The sequence below is a fragment of the Pogona vitticeps genome, chromosome 3 (assembly GCF_051106095.1).
Source record: "Pogona vitticeps strain Pit_001003342236 chromosome 3, PviZW2.1, whole genome shotgun sequence".
Taxonomy (NCBI): domain Eukaryota; kingdom Metazoa; phylum Chordata; class Lepidosauria; order Squamata; family Agamidae; genus Pogona; species Pogona vitticeps.
The window spans coordinates 84,587,947-84,612,827 of record NC_135785.1 but is presented as its reverse complement, the minus strand read 5'-3'; the positions used below and the strand labels follow the sequence as shown (position 1 = coordinate 84,612,827).

At 43.2% G+C, this 24,881-nt stretch overlaps 2 protein-coding genes across 2 annotated transcripts; both read left to right on the top strand.

Annotated features, from left to right (window-relative positions):
* Positions 1-6,792: 6,792 nt before the first annotated feature.
* On the top strand, positions 6,793-11,014 carry LOC110084137 (interferon-induced protein with tetratricopeptide repeats 5). The gene is made up of 2 exons (XM_020803228.3): positions 6,793-6,966; positions 9,370-11,014. The coding sequence occupies exons 1-2, from the start codon at positions 6,962-6,964 to the stop codon at positions 10,814-10,816; spliced, it is 1,452 nt and encodes a 483-aa protein (XP_020658887.3). The 5' UTR covers positions 6,793-6,961; the 3' UTR covers positions 10,817-11,014.
* A 5,034-nt stretch (positions 11,015-16,048) lies between these two features.
* LOC110084121 (interferon-induced protein with tetratricopeptide repeats 5-like) lies at positions 16,049-23,175 on the top strand. Its single transcript, XM_020803191.3, is given in 3 exon segments — positions 16,049-16,128; positions 19,930-20,930; positions 20,933-23,175. Coding segments are annotated over 3 exon segments (1,524 nt in total). The 3' UTR covers positions 21,376-23,175.
* Positions 23,176-24,881: the final 1,706 nt, after the last annotated feature.

Here is a 24,881-nt window from a genome sequence, read left to right as displayed (position 1 = left end):
GGCTCGTAACACTGTACAGGAGACAGCAAAAAAAACCATCCCGAAGAAAAGGAAATGCAAGAAAGCAATGTGGCTGACCAACGAGGCTTTACAAATAGCAGAGAAGGGAAACAAAATGCAAGGGAGATAGAGAAAGTTACAGAAAATTGAATGCAGACTTCCAAAGAACAGCAAGGAGAGACAAAAGGGCCTTCTTAAATGAACAATGCAAAGAAATAGAGGAAAAATAATAGAAAAGGAAAAACCAGAGATCTGTTCAGAAAAATTGGAGATATTAAAGGAACATTTTGTGCAAAGATGGACATGATAAAAATGGGAGGGACCTAACAGAAGCAGAAGACATCAAGAAGAGGTGGCAAGAATACACAGAGGAATTATACCAGAAAGATCTGGACATCCCAGACAACCCAGATAGTGCGGTTGCTGAGCTTGAGCCAGATATCCTGGTGAGTGAAGTCAAGTGGGCCTTAGAAAGCATGGCTAAGAACAAGGCCAGTGAAGGTGATGGCATTCCAGTTGAACTATTTAAAATCTTAAATGTTGACGCATTTAACATACTACAGTACACTCAATATGGCAGTAAGTTTGGAAAACTCAGCAGTGGCCAGAGGATTGGAAAAGATCAGTCTACATCCAATCCCAAAGAAGGGCAGTGCCAAAGAATGCTCCAACTACCATACAATTGCACTCATTTCACATGCTAGCAAGGTTGTGTTCAAAATCCTCCAAGGTAGGCTCAGCAGTATGTGGACCGAGAACTCCCAGAAGTACAAGCTGGCTTTTGAAGAGGCAGAGGAACTAGAGACCAAATTGCTAACATGCGCTGGATTATAGAGAAAGCCAGAGAGTTCCAGAAAAACATCTACTTCTGCTTCATTGACTATGCAAAAGCCTTTGACTGTGTGGACCACAGCAAACTATGGCAAGTTCTTGAAGAAATAGGAATGCCTGACCACCTTATCTATCTCCTGAGAAACCTATACGTGGGACAGGAAGCAACAGTTAGAACTGGATATGGAAACACTGATTGGTTCAAAATTGGGAAAGGAGTACGACATCTATACAGTGGTGCCTTGAATAGCGATGTTAATGCGTTCCGCAAAAAACATCGCTATTTGATTTCATCGCTATTCAAAATGCAGTTTCCCATTGAAATGCATTGAAAGCCGGCTAGTCCGTTCCAATAGCAACGAATTGCCATCGCTATCCAAAAATCTCCATGGGAAACATCGCTAATCAAAACGTGGTTCCCCCATTGAAATGCACTGAAACCTATTCAATGCATCTCAATGGGGGAAAAAATCAACAATAAATTAAAGAAGAGTCAGAACAAAGGCAGCCAGCGAGGGAGTGAGGAAGGAGGAGGAAGCCAGCCAGCCAGCCCAGAAGGAGCATCACAGCCGCCTGCCCGCCCGCCCGTCCCTGCCTGCCGGGGGGCGCCCGGCGGGTCCCTTTGTTCTTCTCCTCCCTCAACCCCCAGCGCCGCCAGGAGGAGCCGGAGCCAGAGGAGGCCTGGCCGGGCCACCGGGAGATGGGTGGCCGCCGCCGCCCCGGGAGGAGCGAGCTGGCCGAAGCGCCACTCGCCCCCGGCCGGGGGATGAGCGCCCGCCGCCGCCACCTCAGAGGAAGAGGAGGAGGTGGAGCGGGAGACGGGGAGCCAGGCGCATGGCCGCACCAGGGCCCTTTCCCTTACCCCGCCACCACCACCCCGGGAGGAGTGAGCCGGCCGAAGCGCTGCTCGCCGCCAGCCTGGGGATGAGCGCCCGCTGCCGCCTCCTCGGAGGAAGAGGAGGAGGTGGAGCAGGAGACGGGGAGCCAGGCGCACGGCCACAGCAGGGCCCTTTCTCTTCGTGTGCCGCCGCCAGGCCCCCCCAGCACCACCAGCACTGGGGCCCCGCCCGCCCTCCGCAAGCTCTCGGCCCACAGCGATGGCTCCGAGGCTGCCAGCCTTCAGCCCCCAGGGGCCGATGAGTGCAAGAACATTTTAAAAATACTGTACTGTAGCAAACACGAGGCTGTTTAAACTATCGCTAATCGAAAATCACCCATAGGGACCATCTCTAATAGAAGCGCAAAAATGCCCTGAAAAACTAATCGCTATTTGATTCTATCGCTATTCGAAGCGCTCACTATTTGAGGCACCACTGTATTGTCCCCTGAGTTATTTAACTTATATGCAGAATACATCATGTGAAAGGCCGGACTGAAGGAATCCCAAGCTGGAATTTAGATTGCAGGAATATCAACAACCTCTGATATGCAGATGATACCACTCTGATGGCACAAAGTGAGGAGGAATTAAAGACCCTTGTAATAAGGGTGAAAGAGGAGAGTGCAAAAAACGGTCTGAAGGTCAACATAAAAAAAAAAACTAAGATCATGGCCACGGGTCCCATCACCTCCAGGCAAATAGAAGGGGAAGATATGGAGGCAGTGACAGATTTTACTTTCTTGGTCTCTATGCTCACTGCAGCCCTGAAATTAAAAGTCTCCTGCTTCTTGGGAGGAAAGCGATGACAAACCTAGACAGCATCTTAAAAAGCAGAGACATCACCTTGCCAACAAAAGTATGCATAGTCAAAGCCATGGTTTTCCCTGTAGTGATGTATGGAAGTGAGAGCTGGATCATAAAGAAAGCTGACCGCCGAAAAATTGATGCTTTTGAATTGTGGTGCTGGAGGAAGCTCTTGAGAGTCCCCTGGACGGCAAGGAGAACAAACCTATCCATTCTAAAGGAAATCAAGCCTGAGTGCTCACTGGAAGGACAGATCTTGAAGCTGAGGCTCCAATACTTTGGCCATCTCATGAGAAGAGGGGCTTCATGTCATCAGTACGCTGATGATACTCAGCTTTACATCCCCCTTTTTCCAACAATAGTGGATGCTATTTCATCCCTTGAGCGCTGCCTGGAGGCCATTCAGCAATGGTTGCAGGAGAATGGACTGAGGCTGAACCCCGGCAAGATGAAGGTCTTTCGGGTGGGTAGCCCCGATGTCAGTGGTTTGGGAAACTGGAATGAGCTCAATACGGGGCTGCCTTTGAGACTGATGCAGAAACTTCAGATGGTGCAGACTTCTTACAGGGGTGAAAAGATATCACCATATTTCCCCCACTCTGGCCACCTTGCATTGGCTGCCCATTCGTTTCCACATTGATTTCAAAGTCCTAACGATGACATATAAAGCCCTAAATGGTTTAGGACCTCCATATCTGATGGAACACCTTCTCCCAACCAGTTCTGCCAGAGTCACTCGTTCTAGCCAGGCCGCAAGGCTGAGAGGCCTAACGCCATGGGAGGTCCGGAAGGAAAGAACAAGGAACCGGGCCTTCTTGGCAATGGCCCCTTGCCTCTGGAACAACTTGCCCGTGGAGATCCACCTGGTTCCTTCTCTGGGTGTTTTCAGGAGTAAAGTTAAGACCTGGCTATTTGGTTAGGATATCTCTCCTGCCCTATCTTAAATTTTGACATTTTTGCCATCTTGGTTTCATAGTATACATTTACTGGTTTCAGTGTTCTTAAAAATTTGTAATGCTGCCCAGAGTGGACCTTTGGTCTAGATGGGCAGAGTAGAAGTCAAACAAACAAACAAACAAACAAATAAAATCATAGCCTTCTGCAATGAGGTATCTTGCAGACAATTCAATAATCTGCACAACAGAAAATGTTATTGCAAACAGGAAACGAATCCTAGCTGAACAGGAGGGCAAAGCTTCTGAAAGACATAGGACATTTTATAAATATGTTGAGTTTCTATGAACTAAAGAGGTTTCTGTAGAGATCTGCTAAACAAAAACAAATCATATTGTATATTATCTGTTGCAAAACAGGCCTATATAAGAACAAACATCTAAGAAGGCCCACAGTGGGTGTCTCTGCACTTTGTGGCAAATGGAAAGATAAGAGAAGAATTCATCAGCCATTTCATCAACTCTGCTGTCTCCTCCCCATGCCATTTTTACAGTCCATTATTGCCTACATATAAACCATTTCAGAAATGGATGGATGCTTGTGTGCCCTGCAAGAGACTTACAGTACTGCATTTTACATGGCTATGTGTCAGTGAACTAATTATAGAGCGTTCCTTTTTTAAATTCTCAAGTGGCAGCAGGAAAAGAGGTACCCAAATTTGAGATGTATTGACTTCATAAAAGAAACAACAGGTTTGAGTTTGCAAGAGCTGAGCAGGGCTGCTAATAGGGCATGTTGGAGGTCACTCACTCATAGGCTTGCCAAAACTCAGAAGTACATTAGAACAGGTGGGTTTTAAGATACAGTTTGATCTTATGTTGGACGTAATTGACTGCAGATGAACTATGAGAGCAAAAGGCCTGATTCCTACTGAGAAATACCACACACATATGCAAGCAGTCTTCACAATTTTCTGGCCTTCTGTTGCACACTCAGGTGTGCAACCATGCAGGCAACTATGTGATCTGGTTATGTACAAGCACAAAACAGGCAGATGAAATGATTGCGCACAACAATTATGCAATTTATGCTACACAAGCCCAAGCTGGTCCTAGATCAAATCAAGCCCAAACGATGGAAGCAAAAAATGTTGAAGCTGAGGTTGTCCTACTTTGGGCTCATAGTGAGAAGACAGGATTATCTAGAAAAGACAATAATGCTTGGAAAGGTGGAGGGCAACAGGAAAAGAGGAAGACCAAATATGGGATGGATCAACTCCCCACAGGAACCACAGGCTTGAGTTTACAAGATCTGAACAGGGCTCTTGAGGACAAGACATGGGTCGCCATAAATCAGGGGTGACTTGATGGCATGTAACAGCAGCAGCAGCAAGCCCAATAGGATTCTGGTCAATAGATATTAAAGCTGCATCCATAACATGGTTTTAATTCTTGATTTTAAAAGAACCTGGGTAACATTGCTGTCCTTAGTTTCTCCTGGTCTCTGAAAAGTGACTGAGAAGCACTTACTATTCCTGTATACAGTATTGCAATGCCATCTTGTGGTTCATTTTGAAAAGGAGATAGTTGCCTGTTTGTAATCTGAAGACAAGGATGTGTGACCACTAAAATCTTAGAACACAGTGAGTCTTCAACAGGCTGGGCATTACAAAGCTGGGGTGGTAAGGAAAACCATAGATGTTTCAAATCTATAGCCAGGTTTGTGGGCCAGTCTTTTTGTTTAAAACAAGCTCAAAAATAAGGGCTGTAGAATTCATTCAGAGATGTCTCACATATTATCATTTTAGAATTGCAGAGCTGGAAGGGATCCTGTGGATCTTAGGATCCAGCCCCTGTCAGAGAGGCACAGTAGGGAATCAAACTCCTGACTTCTGGCTCTCCTGAACTGTCCAGCATATCACCAATAGCAATTTGGACTAGAAAGCCTCAAACGTGTTAGTCATCATGTCCTTTAAACATATCCACACCCTGCCTTAGATTGAAATATGAGGTTTCTTTTTCCTCGGGAACAGAGGCACACAGAAAACACCAAAACCCACACGAGAAAAGTTTGGGAGGGGAGAAATTAGGTTACACACTAGCTAAACCAACTGCAGCCAAATTGAAATTAGTACCTAGTGGGTGGAGGAACATCTTGTCCTGAGTTTGCAGTTCTGCTTAGATGATGTTGAAGGACTTTGCTTGTTAAGAAGTGATACCTGCTTTCTTTTTACGTACCTCTTGCCCAAAATGGTGCCAAAAGTGAAGAAGGAGGCCATCCTGGCTAAGAAGGAAGCGAAATTCAAACCACTTAAGCTAATACCTTATTTAGCTATTCAGAGTATCTTCCATAGGCCAACAAATAGAAAACATTAGTGTGGTTGTTGAACAGAATTTAGAAAGCTAGCTTCTGTATGAATTCACTTCTGTGTATTCCCTACCTAGAAAACCCTGAAAAGAGTCATCAAAAGTCAGTACCTGTACCTGTACTGACTTGACAACATGCTATTATTAGTTAATGTATCTATCACCCACCCTTGCCTTTAGATTGTTTATGAGGACTGTGAAGCTTTTTTTCCTGTTTAAATTTCTGCTCTTATAGTATTTGAGCAAATCTTAAAAGCTACTGTATTTTCCTCATTCTTTGTAAAAAGAGAATTCCTTTCTTGTTGCATTTCCAAGACTTCATTACTTCCACAAATTATTGTCTGCAGATCATTCCTTTATTTGTACATCTTTTGCTCTCCAGTATTAAAAAAATGATGTTTTCTGTGAATTTCATTCACATCTTTTACCGTGGAAGCAGATTATATAGTATGTGGTAATTTTTTTATTTACTTAAATGATTATTATCCTACCCTTCAACCAAAAACATTCTCAGCAAAGTTTACCCATCACTGGTAAAAGATAGACCTTGCTCTCAGGATTGCAGCACAAACAGCACAAAAGGAAAAAGGGACGAGGGGGAAGAGATTGTTTCCTAAGAGGGCTAACAGGACAGTGCTGCTCCCCACTCCATTGTCTTTTGGGGGAATGGCTGCTAATGGTGGCCAGCGAGAGAGGACATCACAGAACTGGCCTTTTATAATCTCACTGCTCCTTCCAAGGGGCATCACTCACTGCAAACCCAGGGCTAAATAACTCGGGTCTTGGGTCGTGTCCTGCCAGCCCATTCTTACGCTGCATTAAGTGGTTGCCTTTTATACAGGATGGTTCCTTTCAATCCTAGAGCCTCAAGAGCTGTTTGTGTTTCAAAACAAAAAACAAAGCAGGCTGGGCTGAATTATAAGCCTGATTTCTCCCGCTGGAAAGCAAAACGGCGACTCAGGAGAAATGAAACTGATCGCTCCCCCGACCCAGCAACGTGCAGTTTCGCTTCCCCGACAACTAGATTCCCTCAGATTCGGTTTCCATTTCCAGGAGGATAGTAAAGAAACAGCCGGAGACAAAGAGAAAGGAGGGGGGCAAATATAAAAAGGAGGCAGCGGTAAAGAAAAAGTAACCGTCCGCTTGCTGAGGGAAGAAAGACGGAGGTTTCCGTTACAACTGAAACATGGGGTAAGTGTAGTTAACGGTCAGTCCCCCCAGGGCAGTCTGGGCTTCACTACTTGCTTTGCTTAATCTGCTCTTTGGCACTACGTGAAGAAAGGAAGGACGGCTCCGGGTACTAGGCTTCTCACGGATTAAAGTGCTTTTTTCCTCCGCCCTTTTGACTCAAGGGTATGATCTGGTCTTTTCAGTGACATATTTTGCCCCTTAAGGTAGTGTTTTTCTCTCTCTCTCTCTATTTCCGTCTAAAAGGAGGATTGGTTTTCCCCATGTTTTTAAACTGCATACTCTTTCTTCCTTCTCACGCACACTCGCTCCCTGAATAGTCAGTTTTGCAGCTGGACACCACCCTGAGCATGAATGCCCACGTTTCAGAGGTGGCCAGGAGTGTATTTGCACATTTGCAGGTGGTGGGCCAGTTGCACTTGTTCCCTGAGATGTCCATTCTGGCCACAGCGACACATGTGTTAGTTACATCTCATTTGGATTACTACAACACATTCTCCCTGGGGCTACCTTTGAAGACTTTGGAAACTTCAACTAGATCAGGATGCTGCAGCCAAATTGCTGACTGGTGCTGGACTCATAGGGAGCATGTCACTCCTTCATTACAGCAGCTTCACTGGCTACCAGTCTGTTTCCAGGGCCAAATTCAAAGTCTTGGTTATTACCTCTAAAAGCCCTATATAGCTTGGGTCTAGGCTATTTGAAGGATCTTATATCCCTTATGAGCTATATCAGTTTTTAAGACCTTCTCTCAGTTCCACCACCTTCCCAATCTCCTTTGGCAAGGACAGGAGAGAAGGCCGCCTTAGGGGCTGCTCGCAGGCTTTGGAAAAGCCAGGGTGGCCCCTTCCCCCTTTGCCCGTCAATTGTCTGGTCAGGACTTTTCTTTCAAGCCGGCTTTTAAGCAGCAAGTGTCTAGAGAATGCTCCATTTGGTGGAATTTGGATATTTTAAAATGTTTTTTTAAATGGCTTTTAATTCTGTGTAATTTTTGATCCATAGTTTTGTATGGCATGTTGAAGTTGTTACTCTTGTTTGATTTTAATTGTTGTGAGCTACCTTTGGGCCCCCTATGGGGAGAAAGGCAGCATATAAATAAATTACATAAATAGCCACAGCAGCCATTTCCTCCATAATCCTCCCCATCTCAAGTGCAATACCTGGATGGAGGAAGAGCCCCTGTGAAGATGAAGCTTAGCTCAAGATGCTACTGCCACCGCCACCACTTTTTCCTCAGCCGTCTTTCTTCACCTTACTCCTGCCTCCCTCCCTCTTTTCTTTCCTGCATCTTGCCTTCTGTTTGTTATATTGGGGGGGGGGTATTATGTGCTGGTCTTTCTTCCCGAGACACTCATGGTCTGGACCTGGAAAGTTCTGTGCTCTTTGGCAACAAAAAGTAAGAACCCAGGGGAAGAGGGGATTAGACTTTTTCTCCATCTGGGAGGTGTCTTCGTTTGCTAAACTACTCATTGGGCCATCCTAAGCACGTTTTGTAATTGGAGCTAGGGAGTTTTAATGACAGGTTTTTTTTCAATAGGCAAGTGAAAATTATTATACAAAATAAACACACATATACAGGTACACATATTTTATAGCAGACGTAACAGCTGTGAGGGAAGTTAACTGTTTTTAGACTTATCAGAATGAAAGAGAGGAGGGGGAATTAAAATCCTGTGCCACTTGGAAGACTTAAAAGATTTATTGCAACTGGAAATTTTGTATCTGAAGAAGTGGATTTTGGTCCACAAAAGTTCACATGGCAATGAATGTTGGTCTGTAAAGTGCCACAGTATGTTGCTCTACTCTCTCTTTCTCCCCTCCCCCTTTCATTTTACAAATATGCTGAGGCATAGTAAGCTGGCTTCTTTGGAAATCGTTTTAGGACTGTGGGCTTGTAGAGGAAATTCTGTTTTTCAAGACCTCAAATCACTTTTAAACTCTTACTTGTTATTATAGTAAAAAAGTTATTATAGTTAAAAAAAATCACCCTTCACTCCCAAACACAGCATTTTTATCATCACAACATAGCATTATTTAGCTAAGGGTGGGGAAATCTCTTTTGCGTCAAACACCAAGTTTCATGCTAGAGACATTCTCAATAGAGACCTCTGGGTAGTGTGGGCGGCATATAAATTGAATAAATAAAATAAATAAAATAAATAAATAAATAGCTGCAATTCCAGACGCAAGTACAATGAAATTGTAGGGCAAAAAGTGCAAACTCCTCTTCACTTAAAGCTCCTGTTGCCAATAACTAAGACGTATACCACGGGTTCAGCTTTTCAGAATGAAAACTCGTGCTGCCCCTGGTTCAACAGCCAAATACCTAACTCACTGAGCTTTCCATCTGTATATCTCTACCTTTCTTAAGAAATTTGACTGTACTTTTATTTGTCTCTTTCCCAGTGAAACTTCCAAAAGTAACATAAAGAAAATCCTCCTGCAACTTGAATGCCATTTCACTTGGACATTGCGAAAGGAAGACATTGATCCTGACGAACTGGAGCAAAGAATTCTTGACCAAATTGAGTTCTTGCCATGCAAATCCAAAGTCCAGAATTATAACCTGTTGGCCTTTGTGAAATACTTAAATGGTAAGAAAGAAGATGCTTTAGATGACTTAAAAAAGGCTGAGGAGGCTGTGAAAACAGAGCACCCGGAAGATATTGAAAAGCACAGTCTTGTTACCTGGGGCAACTATGCTTGGCTGTTCTACCACATGGACAACATGACAGAAGCCCGAACGTACATAAACAAGATGGAAATCCTGTGTAAGCAACATAAAAGCACCTCACCTTACAAGATGAAGCTTCCACACATCTACTGTGAGAAGGCGTGGGCACTCCTCAAATTTGGGGCCAGTTATTATGAAAAAGCTAAAGAAAGCTTTGTAAAAGCCCTGGAAGAGGAACCTAATAACCCAGAATTTAATGCTGGCTATGCAATCGCCATGTACCGCCTGGAAAATTGTTCTGGGGGAAAAAAAGGAATGCAAAGCGCATCACTAGAACCATTGAGGCGTGCAGTACAACTGAATCCAGACGATGAATTTGTTGTGCCTCTTCTTGCATTAAAGCTTCAGGAAACTAATAATATTAAAGAAGGGGAAAAATACATGGAAGAATCCCTTGCAAAACACCCAGACCTTCCTCATGTGCTGAGGTATGCTGCCAAATTTTACAGGAAAAAAGGGGAGGTGCAGATAGCTCTAAAATATTTGACCAAGGCATTAAGCTTAACACCAAACTCAGGCTTCTTGCACCATCAGGTAGGGCTTTGTTATAGAGCAATGTACTTTGACATGAAAAAGACACGTGGTTTCCATCACCAACCCACCGAAGAGATGAAAGAACTGCTCCGACTGTGCATTTTCCATTTCCAGACAGTGATAGAGCACAAAACCAAATTCTTCTTTGCTCATTTGGACCTTGCTAATATTTATGCGGAAGGAGGACAGATTCAGGAGGCAGAAGAAATGTTTCAGAGAGCATTTGGAATGAAGAAGCTGACGTGTCCAGAAAAGCAGCAGCTGTACTTCAATTATGGGCGCTACCAACAATTCCACAAAAAATCTGATTCTGAAGCCATGAAACAGTTCCTGGAAGGGCTGAAAATTGAATATGATTCGTATGACAGAAAGAAGTGCAAAGATATGCTGAAGAAGTTAATAGAAAAGAGAACCAAGAAAGGCCCAGCAGATGCAAAGAGTTTGGGTATCCTTGGATTCATTCACCAGCTGGATGGGGAAAAGAGGCAAGCAATCGAATGCTATGAACGGGCCCTGAAAATGGACCCCGGAAACGAGGAATACCTCAGTGCTATTTTAAATCTGAGACTTTCTTTACAAAACTAAAATTTCCCAACTGTGCAATCAAATTGTAGAGAGGCAAAAAGTTGACTTGATATCGCAACATGAACAAACAGATTGGGTGACAGTATATTTTGTGTTCTCCTTCCCCCTCTTCCCCCCCATCCCCCTTTACCTTTTGTATTCCTTACCTTATCCCTGGTTTTTAAAAATAAAAAATAAATTTACAAATTGAAAAAAAAATCCTAAAATTTCCCAACTGTGGCTGCACATTCTTTTTATTCAGTTAACGTTGCTTCAAAACATTGAACAACGTTCAAGAGCTATATTACAATCTATAAGTTTTTTTCAATATGACTTTGTAAGAAATGTTTAAATATTTCCAACTTTTCATAATATTGCAGTGGGTGCTGTATCACCTCACACCTCTATCAAACTTAATTGATGATTGTAAGATGTATGTACAAAACAAAGACTTTGATATTTAAAGGATAATTAAGAATTTTTTGAAGTAAAATTTTAATAGTAGACACAATGTTCATGGCAGGAACACTTCCTTTCTTATGACCAAACCAAATGCTATAAAAGTATGCAAGCTTTCTTTTTTCAAGAAATCTGCATCAGGTGGATATTTTGTTTAACATGTTAATAAACATTGATGTTTAAGCAATTAAGAGAATATCTAAGCTATATAATATTATTTTAGTTAAATAAAACAATTTAACTAGTTCTCCAAATATGAGGGATTAATTTCTTAAACTAAATCAGTTCTGATATTCAGTAGCTGTTTTACTAATCTTATTACTTTTAAGTACAGTATCCTAATACTAAAGATTATAACTGCCAGCAAGAATGAGACTTCACATTTAAAAATCATTATTTAAATCAACTTGATTTAAATCAAATCCACCCTGATAGAGAGCAATTAGAATTAATCTTTACAAGTAGTATCTCTGTAATGAATGCTAAATTTATATTTGCAGCATGCTTGTAATGCCACTGTGAATTAGACAACCAAAAGGCATATATGACGTTACATACGGGGAAATCCACAGGAAGGCAACCTCTAACTTTGAGTGAGGCAGAAACACAACACACTTCCTTGGGAGTCAGCTTGCTAAAGTCAGTGGGGATGTCTTTTGAGCAGACAGACACAAGCTTGTGCTGTTGACAAGAGATAGGGCAGGGGTTGTCTTGAAGGTTATGCAGGATTCATATTTTCAGTGGGTTACAGTTGAAGACTTTTGGAACTTTGCCGTATCAATCGGTATGCCTGGTGTTCCCCAAACGTTTTGGAAGTATTGTTCCTTTTGTGATGGGGTTTGTAAGGAATTGTAAGAGTTTCTTGGACCAAATTCTTAACAGCTTGACTAGCTCTTGCTCATAATCTTTTTCTTAAAAATGAGTCCATGAGGAACCACAGGGGCTGCTTCAGAGAGTTTCTCCGGCAAATTTATACCAAAATAGTAGCCCATTGGGTTTCAAGAGCAGCTGTCTGACCCCATCCCAGGACAGCAGCAATTGGGAATGGAGTGCCAACAAGGACACTAGAGCTGAGAGAGGTGGCAAAGCCTGCATTGCAGCCACGTGCATTTCCGGTGACAACCATAATCCAGGGGAATCTCCAAACCATGATCTTGCACATTCCACATAATGCAAAATTGCTCAGATCTGCTCTGACTCAGATGCTGTAGTTGATTCAGGTCCAGTGAATGTAACTGTCCCCTGCTTGCCCAGGGTTAATGGATGAGTTTCAGTTTATGCAATCTGAGGATTAGATGGGGGTATTCGTATACAAATATCCCCCCACAGGTGGAAATAACAAGGGTCATTTGGGCTGGACTGTCCATTCAACATTCGGCCGCTGCTGCGGGCACTGTGGAGCCTTCCTATCATGCCGTGCTCTGCAATGGATTAGCCACTCTGAGACCTGGTAGAGAGGCCTATAATCCCGCCTCCAGCCAGGAGTGGCTAATCCATTGCAGAGCATCCTTAAGTCTCGAGAGACTATGGTAACGTGCTCTGTACAGAGGTCTTGAAACAGCATCTAGTGTCGCTGAGAAGGCCAATTTGAGAGTGACAATCCCTTCCACATTGAAGACAAATACAATCTGTCCCCTGTCCAGCTCCCTGGTTTTGCTTGTTTTGGGACTGCCTCTTTGCCTCGGCCTGCTGTACAAGTGTCTCTACAAATTGGGAGAAGCCATGATGCACCGCCTGCCTCCAGGCTGAACGCTCAGACGTCAAGGTTTCCCATCTGTTGAGGTCCATTCCTAAGGCCTTCAGATCCCGCTTGCAGATGTCCTTGTATCGCAGCTGTGGCCTCCCTCTGGGGCGGCTTCCCTGCACTAATTCTCCATATAGGAGATCTTTTGGAATCCAACCGTCAGCCATTCTCACGACAAATAACCCCATCTCTACTGAAGACCCTTGGAGAGGTGAAGGCTGCCACAAATATGCTTCACCCTGGTCCTTCCTGCCTTACAAATGTTGCCATCAATGGACTGTTTGTGTGGGTAGGAGGAGTGGTGAATGCCTCCTTGCAGCAGGGTGGAATCCCAGCACGCTTAAAGGAGGCAATAGTAAGACCATTGTTGGAAAAGTCCTCCTTAGATCCCACAATACTCAGTAATGACCAACTAGTCTCTAATATGTTCCGTTCTTGGGCAACGTGCTCAAGCTGGTTGTAGCTTCTCAATTTCAGGGGTTTCTGGATGAGACAGGTTATCTAGATCCATTTCAGTCTGTTTTCAAGCCTGGTTATGGGACCGAGATTTCTATGGTTGCCTTGGTGTATAACCTACGCTTGGAACTGGACTAGGGGAGTGTGTCCTTGTTCTGCTGGACCTCTCAGTTGCTTTCGATACCATCAACCATGGCCCATTTTTCTGGGATAAAGCTGTTTTAGCTCTAGATCGGTGTCTGTTGTCAGTAATGGACTGGATAAGGGGGAATAGATTGAAGCTTAATTCAGACAAGGCAGATGTACTCCTGATCAGTCTAAAGGCAGATCAGGGAATAGAGATGCAGCCTCTTCTGGATGAGGTCCCACCTTCTCTGAAAATACAGGTGCGCCGTAAATTAAATAATTTACATAAATAAGTAAAAAACCCAAACTAAATTAGTCAGTAACTAAAGTCCCATTGATTTCAGTGACTCTAGTCTGAAGATTCGATTCTTCAGAAAACCTTCACTTTGTGAATGTGGGATGTTGTGCTTCTGTACCCATGATTCAACAATCCAGGAAATGGCCCAATGTTGCTGCACAATATCATGCTCACGCTGCCGGCAGGAAAAAGGATGCCAGGCTTTACATAACAAAGGGCAGCCTGAATGTTGACAACACCAATGGCAGCAGTCAAGATAGTGTACAGGATACCCGCTTTTGCTCACTACCCTTCACAAAGTGACAGCACCAAATGGAAAATCTCAGAAGCTGACTCCTTTTTTCATCAGTTAACCACTTCTCACCCAAACACACAGCAATTGTCAGAGCTGTTTTTTGACAAGTGTGAATGGGCATCCTTTTGCCTGCTAGCAAGGCAGGCACAATATTTTACACAATCCCAAAAGGGGGGAAGAGATTGTTTCCTAATAGGGCTAACAGGACAGTGCTGCTCCCCGCTCCATTGTCTTTTGGGGGAATGGCTGCCAATGGTGGCCAGCGAGAGAGGACCTCACAGAACTGGCCCTTTACAATTTCACTGTTCCTTCCACGGAGCACCTTCCTTTTGAAGGCACGAAGCATCAGAATGTCTCTGTTCTGCTGTGCAATCTTGTGCATCTTTACTCAGGGGTAAGGGTGAAATCACATGAGAGATTAAATAGACATTGTGTGGCTAATATCACTCCCCTTCCCTCATCAGTAAGCATGTGCAGCCATTAACCCAAACAAGGCCAGCAGGCATGGATGCAAATTATTCATATCTTGCTCCATTCTGGGTTTTATCTTTAAAGGGGGAGAATCTCCCCCACCATGCAGAGGAAGGAAAAAGTCTCTTCATAACAGTATAGGTACAGTACTTCCATTTTTAAAGCCCCATGTGTGCAGAATGTTTTACATGGAAACAGGAGGTGAAGAAAGATTCACTAGATCAAGACCATAAATGCTTATTGGAGAATAAAATAAATAATCTTTATTTGCGTTATATCATAGTGTGCAATTTGATCTAAATAGCCAGTGAGCCTCCACTCCCGGGACACGCAACGTGTGGCCTTCCAAAGTTGGAGTGCAAGACCTGTTATTCCTCTCCATCACCTACACTGGCAAGGGCTGAAAAAAAGTATAACTCAGCTACTTCTAGAAAGTCACAAAGCCCCTCTCCAGAGTGTTTAGAAATGATCTTGGAGTAGTACCTTTTTGGACTACAACTTTCACCATCCTGTAGCAAGCAGTTTGTAAGAGAGACTCACATACAGTGGGGTCTCTACTTAAGAACGTCCCTACTTAAGAACAATCCAACTTAAGAACAGCTCCATTTGCTAAATTTTGCTTCTACTTGAGAACAGAAATCCAAGATAAGAACAGGAAAAAAAACCTTTCCTGCTCTTTTTTTAACCTTAGGTCATCTTGGGTTAAAAAAAAATTCTCCCCATAGTGGTAGAGTACGTATTAACCAGCTTTGGTTAATGTACGAACGCACCTCTACATAACAAAAAAACAGCCAGAACGGATTAATTGGTTTTCAGTCCATTCCTATGGGAAATTTTGCTTCAACTTAAGAACATTTCAATTTAAGAACACCATTCCAAAATGGATTAAGTTCTTAAGTAGAGGTTCCACTGTAGTTTCTATGGACGGAAAAGAGCAGATACGGATTAAATGGTTTTCAATGCATTCCTATGGGAAATGCAGATTCAACATAAGAACTTTTAGAACTTTTCAACTTGAGAACCACCTTCCAATACGGATTAAGTTCTTAAGTACAGACCCCACTGTAAATTATTTGCTGGGGAATTCTAGAAGACACACCCACCCACCCATTCACACTCGCCAATTATTCTCAGGCTCTGGATCAGAAATGCATGTGCAGGAACAAACTGACAGAGTGACTGGGTTTTTTTGGGTTCTAGCTAAAATCACATGGTCTTTAGCCTGAATCTAAAACTTTCATCTCAGTGTGTCTTCATCACCATCACCACTGTTTTGGACTCTCCGCTGCCACCACTCCCACACTGCCTTGGACTCTCCCTAGTGCTGTGATGTTGCTGCTCCCACCCTGCCACCACCGTGGCAGATCAGGTAGCTCCACCCGACCAAGAAGATGGGTGGTGAGAATGGAGGAGAAGGACAAGAGGGAAAGGTGTGGAAAGGGACAGAAGGGCCCCGGGGTGAGGGTGGGGAGGCGTGAGGAAAGGTGAGTGAATGGTGGGTGAGCAGGCAGCTGAGCAAGGGAAGGCAAGTGGGGGGCTGAGCAAATGGAAGGGTGGGGAGAATGGAGAAGGAAGAGGATGAAAGGGAAAGGGGGCGGAAAGGGATCAGGGCTAAGGGATGAGGGTGGGAAGGCTTGGGGACAGATGAGTGAGGGGGTGAGGGGGCAGTGGAGTAAGTGGGGCCCAAGTACGTGAGGGGAAGAGCAGTCAGCTGGACTGTGATAACAGAGGGGGAAGAAGATGAACGGGAAAGGGGTGGAGGGGTGAAAGAGTTAAACAAGTGGAGAAGGCGAGCAATCAGTCAGGCAACAGCAAGTGTGGTGCTTCTACAGTATTTTTAAAAATCCTGCTTTTTTCTGGTATAGGCTGTATCAGATAGCAGGATTTTTTTAAAAAAGCAGCAGCATTCACATATGTAGGAATCAATTTCACATCCACCACAAAATAAACGGACCTCTGCAGAGGAGCAGGAAAACTCACTTCCCTGGCATACAATAATAGTCTGTGTGTGCATGTGCCTTGTGCGTACACTAAAACCTAAATCAAGTGTATTTTCCCTCCAGCAAAACCTGGGTTTTACTGTCAGTGGGATCAAGCCCACAGTCAAGTGCTGTTTCTGTTTAAAACAAAAAATAAAGAAGACTGGGTTGAATATATGGGCAGAAGTTCACCCCGACTTCTCCCACTGGAAAGCAAAGCAGTGAGATCAGAAGACATGAAACTGATCACTTGCTCACTCTGCAACATTCAGTTTTGCTTCCCAAGAAATAGATTCCATCAGTTTCTAAGGTGGAGAGCAAATAAACACCCAGAAACTAAGATAAAGGAGAGGAGAAAGTATAAAAAGGAGGCAGAAGTAACAGCTGCACCCGACTCTGAGAGAAAAAGTATCCGTCTGCTTCTTGAAGGAAGAAAGTCTGAGGTTTCTTTTATAAATGAAACATGGGGTAAGTATGAGAAACAGTAAGTAACTTGGTACAGAGCAGTCTTCGCGCTTGCTTTAACTACGCAGTTTGGCAGTGCGTAAAGAAACAAAGGTCGTCCCAGAGTTTTGCCAGAACCAGGCTCTTCACTGATGAAAGTGTTGTTCTTCCCTGAGCACAAAGTTTGATGTAGTATTTTCAGTGACAGGATCTCTCTAACTGATTTTTGTCCCTACTGTTCCTTTCTTTTGTTTTGGCCTATATGACAGAGGGGGTGTTTTTAAAAAATCTTTTAAACTTTTTCTTTCTTTCTTTCTTTCTTTCTTTCTTTCTTTCTTTCTTTCTTTCTTTCTTTCTTTCTTTCTTTCTTTCTTTCTTTCTTTCTTTCTTTCTTTCTTTCTTTCTTTCTTCCTTCCTTCCTTCCTTCCTTCCTTCCTTCCTTCCTTCCTTTCTTTCTTTCTTTCTTTCTTTCTTTCTTTCTTTCTTTCTTTCTTTCTTTCTTTCTTTCTTCCTTCCTTCCTTCCTTCCTTCCTTCCTTCCTTCCTTCCTTCCTTCCTTCCTTCCTTCCTTCCTTCCTTCCTTCCCATGCACACTTCCCCTGAAGAGTTAGGTTTACAGGCCCTGGATTCTACCCCGAGCATGGATGCACAATTCTCAGGGGTGACCAGGAATGGCTTTGCACATTTAAAGCTAGCGTGCCAGCTACACTAGTTCATTGAGATTTTTGATCTAGCCACGGTGACACATGCCTTAGTTACATCTTGTCTGGATTACTGGAACATATTATACTTGAAGAGTATTCAGAAACATCAGCTGGTTCAGAATGCTGAAGCCAGACTGCTGAATGGCGCTTTTGTAGTTATAGGGAGCATGTAACTCCCTTATTACATACAGCAGCTTCACCAGCTACCAGTTTGTCCTCTGGGCCCAATTCAGCGTGTAGGTGATAAAGCCCTATAGAGCTTGGGTCCAGGCTACTTGAAGGACCACACCACCTCATGTACCTTCTTTTAAGGTCTTCTGGGGAGGCCCCTGACTCAGTTTCACCACCTTCCCAGCCTCCTTTGGCAAGGAGATGAGAGAGGGCCTTCTTGGGGGCTGCCCCCCAGGCTTTGGAATGCGCTGCCCCAGGAAGCCAGGTTGGCCTCCTCCCTCTTGCCCTTCTGCCGTCAGGTGAAGACCTTCCTTTTCAGACAGGCTTGTAAGCGGTATCTAGAGAATGCTCCATTGTGTGCAATTTAGATATTTTTAAATGCTGTTTAAAATTATTATTAATCCTGCCCAATGTTTAATTGTTTTTTTTTAAATCCTGTATACTGTATATGGTTTTGCATGCCATTTTAAAGCTGTTATTCTTCTATGATTTAAATTATTGAGAGCTGCCTTGGGTCCCCTATAGGGACAAAGGCAGCATATAAATTAAATGCATGAATAGCTACAGCAAATAAATAAATAAATAAATAAATAAATAAATAAATAAATAAATGATGATGATGATGATGATGATGATGATGATGATGAAGAAGAAGAAGAAGAAGAAGAAGAAGAAGAAGAAGAAGAACAACAACAACAACAACAACAACAACAACAACAATAGCAACAGCAACAACAACAACAACAACTGTGGAGCTGCAAGGAACCTTACAGATCATTGAGTCCAGCCCCATCAAGGAGGCACAGTGGGAATTGAACACCCAGCCTCTGGCTCCACAGCCAGAGACCTAAACCACTGAGCTCTCCAGCAGTTCTTGGGTCCTCCACACTCCTCCCCATCTGCGCAGCTCAAGGGCACTGCTTGGATGGAGGTTGTGCCGATGAGACTCTGCTAAGAAGATGCTGTCACCACCACCTTTCCCTCAGCCTTTTCCTTCTCTTCGCCTCTACCTGCCTCCCTGTCGCTTTCCTGCTTCTTACCTTTTGTTTGTGTATGGGGTGGTGATGGTGGTGGTTCTATGTTGCCCTATCTTTCTGAAACACTCATAATCTGGAGCCAAAATCCAGAAAGTTCTCTTTTCTGTGGCAAAGAAAATGAGGGATCCAGGGGAAGAGGGGATCTGGGAGGCCTCTTCATTTGCTAAGCTACTCATTATGCCATCCTAAACACATTTAGTAATTTCCAGAGATAGTCCTATTTGATTTGGGGAGCTGGGATGTTTTAGCAACAGCTTTGCTTCACTAGGCAAGGGAGCGTTCATTTATCAAGCTTAGCCAAGCTAGGTCTCTCTCTCTCTCTCTCTCTCTGTGTGTGTGTGTGTGTAACATTCTGTGGCATCAAGTCAATTCTGACTTAGAGTAATGATTAGAGATGAGCACGATCCACAATTCAGAGGTGCTGTGCATTCCCATCCCCCACCTCTCCAACTCTCCACCTGCATCCCCCTCTCTCCAGCTGGCATGTGCGCTCCTTATCTTCAGCTGATCAACCACTCTCAACCTGCCCTGCCTTTTTGGCTGATTGCCCACTCAGATCAGGAAGCAGGACAGGCGAGCAGGTACTCCTCCTGTGTTGCAGTCAAAGAGCTGAAGAGGGGGAGGAGAGGAACAACGATTGAGTGGGTCATTAGCTGGGGAGGTGGGGGAAGGGTCCATGGCCATCTCTAGTGATAATTTTCAGAGTTTTCTAAGTAGAGAGTTGGGAAAAATGATTTAGTATTCGCTTCTTCTAGGGGTATCCCCGAACTATGCAGCTTGCCCAAGACCATGCAGGCTGGCTCTTCTGAGATGAGAATCAAACACTCAAACCCCTGGCTCCCCAGCCAAATACTTAAGTCGCTGAGCTATCCAGTTAGCTATACCTTTCTGCCTTTCTTGAGAAATTAGAATATACCTTCTCATTTTTGTCTCCTTCCCTTTCTTTCCCAGTGAGACTTCCAATAATGACATAAAGAAAATCCTCCTGCAACTTGAGTGCCATTTCACTTGGACATTGCGAAAGGAAAACGTTGATCCTGACGAACTGGAGCAAAGGATTCTTGATCAAATTGAGTTCTTGCCCTATGAATCCAAAGTCCAGAATTATAACCTGTTGGGCTTTGTGAAATACTTAAACGGTACGAAAGAAGATGCTTTAGATAACTTAAAAAAGGCTGAGGAGGCTGTGAAAACAGAGCACCCGGAAGATATTGAAAAGCACAGTCTTGTTACCTGGGGCAACTATGCTTGGCTGTTCTACCACATGGGCAACATGACAGAAGTCCGAACGTACATAAACAAGACGGAAAGCCTGTGTAAGCGAAATAAAAGTACCTCACCTTACAAGATGAAACTTCCCCACATCTACTGTGAGAAGGCGTGGGCACTCCTCAAATTTGGGGCCAATAATCATCAAAGGGCTAAAGAGAGCTTTGTAAAAGCTTTGGAAGAGGAACCTAATAATCCAGAATTTAATGCTGGCTATGCAATCGCCATGTACCGTCTGGAAGATCATGATGACAGAAAATCTGCAGCACAAAGCTCATCGCTAGAACCACTGAGACGTGCAGTACAACTGAATCCAGATGATCCTTGTGTCTTGCCTCTTCTTGCATTAAAGCTTCAGGAAACTGATAATACTGAAGAAGGGGAAAAATACATGGAAGAATCCCTTGCAAAACACCCAGACCTTCCTCATGTGCTGAGGTATGCTGCCAAATTTTACAGGAAAAAAGGGGAGGTGCAGACAGCTCTAAACTATTTGACCAAGGCATTAAGCTTAACACCAAACTCAGGCTTCTTGCACCATCAGGTAGGGCTTTGTTATAGAGCAATGTACTTTGACATGAAAAAGGCACATGGTTTCCATCACCAACCCACCGAAGAGATGAAAGAACTGCTCCGACGGTGCATTTTCCATTTCCAGACAGTGATAGAGCACAAAACCAAATTCTTTTTGCTCATTTGGACCTTGCTAATATTTATGCAGAAGGAGGAAAGATTCAGGAGGCAGAAGAAATGTTTCAGAGAGCATTTGGAATGAAGAAGCTGACAAACCCAGAAAAGCAGTGGCTGCACTTCTGTTATGGACGCTACCAACAATTCCACAAAAAATCTGATTCTGAAGCCATGAAACATTTCCTGGAAGGGCTGAAAATTGAACATGAATCAAATTATAGAGAGAAGTGCAAAGATATGCTGAAGAAGTTAATAGAAAAGAGAACCAAGAAAGGCCCAGCAGATGCAAAGAGTTTGGGTATCCTTGGATTCATTCACCAGCTGGATGGGGAAAAGAGGCAAGCAATCGAATGCTATGAACGGGCCCTGAAAATGGACCCCGGAAACGAGGAATACCTCAGTGCTATTTCGAATCTGAGGCTTTCTTTACAAAACTAAAATTTCCCAACAGTGGTTGCACATTCTTTTTATTCAGTTAATGTTATTTCAAAACATTGAGCAAGGTTCAGAATGTCTTCAGCTGATCAAGAGCTACACTACAATCCATACTTTTTTTTAGATATGACTTCATAATAAATGTTTAAATATTTCCAACTTTCAATAGTATTGCAGTTGGTGCTGTATCAAATCACACCTCTGTTAAGTTTGATTGATGATTGTAAAATGTATGTACAATACAATTACTTTGATATTTAAATGATAATTAAGAGTTTTTAAAGTAAAATTTTAATAGTAGTCACAAAATTCATGGCTGGAGCAATTTCTTTGTACGGACCAACCCAAATGCCATAAATGTATGCAAGCTTTCATTTGTCAAGAAATCTGCATCAGGTTGATAATATAAAAAGAAAGAGATGGGGGAAAGAAACAGAAACAGGCAAAACTCAGACTGAATGTTGTGGTTATGAGGTCTGCAGCTCACCTCAGAACCAAGGTGGAGAGTGCAGATTTAATGAATCACTGGTGTGCAGGTAAGAGGTTCACCTGTACAGATGTCTTCTGAGGCAAAGAAAAACGAATGACCCCTATTTGTCTTCAGTTTACAGATGTATCTATTGTTTCTGGAGAGGCTGCAACTACACAGTGAGGGAAATTCGTTTTCACTCGCATTCATTCGCTGTGGTGTTGCACTGGGGAATTCAATTTTCCCCAAGCCTCTCCACATTAATGAGCCCAACAGGAAGAGAAAGGAAGCCTTTTTAAAACAGACCACCAGGTGGCACTCTTAAAAGTCAACTGCCTAATAGGATGACTATGCCTGTAATCCAAGTCACCCTAATCTAATTAATTTTGCAACTGTAAAAATCCAAGATGCTTTGCTCTTACTGGTTTTTTAAAAAAGAAAAAAGATTGAAGAATATGTCAGGAGAGGAATAAATTCAAGAAAGGCACCTCAATTTTTTTTTTCATTCTGAAAAAAGGACGGGGCTGTGTGCTAAACAAACACACCCGCATTCTTTAATTTGAGGTGCACAGATTTTGGAGAAGGGGGTAGTGGAGAAAAATATTGCTGACAAGACTTGGCTGAGTCGATAGTGGCTCCCTCCTCTCTGTCCACAGAGACAGAAGCTGTAAAAAGAAAAAGAATTGAGGGAAAAGGGGGAGTGCAACAAAGGAGTTCAACCCTAATTTGGGGCAAGAGCTGCAGTAGATTAAAAAATGGGAGGAAGGCAGGAAGGAGAGATCAAAAGAAGAAGAAGAAAAATGAGGCATTTATTCAGTTGTTTGTTGACTTGTGTAGTATATGCTCCAACTGTGACTTAAACAGGAATTTTATTTCAATCAGATCAAGAAACCAATGGCAAATTATATACAGTAAAATTCATTTTTATTTCTCTTTTCTCGAAGAGTATCTTAGTATAAAACATCCTTCATCTATTTCTGATAATTCCAAGAGGCTTGTAATGTATATTGTTCTCCTGATAGATTTGCACAACTAAGTGTAACTTTCACAACACCAGCTTTTTAATTGTGCCTGAAAGTAGCATGGCATAGAATCCAATTACAAATCTGTAACTTTTACAAGTAGTATATTTGTAATGAATGCCGAATTTATATTGGCAGTGTGCTTGTACTGCCACGGTAAACAAAACAAAACAAAAAAGTGAAATATGATTAGTCCAAGCTCCAGTGTATATCCATGACATCAATTGATTCTCATTCTTAATGCCTTTAAATTATACACATCAAGTCACTTCCAACTTACGATGACCTTATAAATCAGTGATTCTTCCCCCAAAAATCCTATTATCAATAGCCGTGCTATTATCAATAGCATGCAGTCACGCATAACATCAGAACTTTGGAAAATGAACTGCTGTAAGGTAAGAAATCCTTGTATACATTCTCCATTGCATATTGAATTGCATTACTCACTGAGCAACAGACACCACCTATGGAGATGTTTTTTAACTTTAAAAATTACTGTATTTTTCGCTCCATAAGACACACTTCTCCATAAAACGCACCAAATTTTTAGGAGAAGAAAACAGGGAAAAATTAATCTGTTTTCTTCTCCTAAAAATTTGGTGAGCCTTATGGAGAGGTCCGTCTTATGGAACACACCCTAGCCCCCTCTGGCCCTGTGAGGGGGTGGCGGAGCCTCCAAAGGGTCCTAGGGTGTGTTCCAGGACCCATTGTAGGCTCACCCAAAATCGCCACCTTCAGGGAATCTTCTGAGGCTTCCCAAGCCTCAAAAGAGTCCCAGAAGGTGGCGATTTCGCCCGCGCTGGCCCCATGGGGGGTGGGGGAGTGTCGCAAGAGTCCTGGAAGGCTCACTCGGACCCTTGCGACGCTCCCCCCACCCCCACGGGGCTAGCGCGTGTGAAATCACCAGCTTCCAGGACCTTTTGTGAGGCTTGAAAGGCTCAGAAAAGATCCTTGAAGCTGGCGATTTCGCCCGCGCTGGCCCCAGGGGGGGTGGGAGGAGCCCCGCAAGGGTCCTGGAAGGCTCACTCAGACCCTTGGGAGGCTCCCCCCCCACGGGGTCAGTGGGGGCGAAATCGCCACCTTCGCTCCATAAGACGCACAGACTCCCCCCCCCCACTTTTTTGGGGGGGGGAGTGCGTCTTATGGAGCAAAAAATACGGTATGCCTTTTTCGTAGCTGCCCAATAGGATTTTAGTCAATCTATCATGGTGATGACCTAAATTCAGTTGTTAATCTCAATTAGAGCAGACCCATTGGATCAGTAACTTACTGGTAAATCAACACATAATTCCCAGTGTATTTGAGGGTGTCTTCTACTTTGGACTGCCAATTACCCTGTAGTCTGAAAATTACCATTTCATGACTTTCAAGGACAATTTCAATACATTAGTAAAATGTAACAGGAATGTATGTACCTTGCATGTGTAAAAATTGTAAAAATGGCAAATTGTACTGTTGTCTTTTATCCATTTGGGTGTTCTTGTAATGGGGTATTTGATTGTTAGCACTCATGCTCTCTTCACCATTCCTACCTCCAGTTTTTCAACCTCTGTGAAAACCAGGAGTAATCACATGCTGTCACAGATTAAATAAGTGTGTGTGTGTGTGTGTGTGTGTGTGTATGTGTGCGCGCATGCATGTTCTCAACATAAGTGTGAGTCACATTTACTTTTCCAAAATGCAGAAGGGATGACAATTTAATTCTCAGAAGGTGGTGCTATAGTCTAAATTAAGCAGCATAAAGGCTGTTCTTCAGCTTCCAACGTGCCCAGTTAACTCAAAATGGAATGAGTTGCTTTTGATACTGTCCTAAATCACAAGGAGAACAGCTGGTGCAGTCAGATTTCGACCTGGGGTGATGAAATAACTTTCTCTTCTTCAGTCTCCCAATCTTCCTCTCAACCTGCCTTCCAGAGCTGTTGTATTGATTAAAGAAAAGGACTGGTTATACTGTACTGTACTATATAGTGCTCTAATACTGTAATCTTAAAGGCAGAGTGAGCTGAACGGTAATA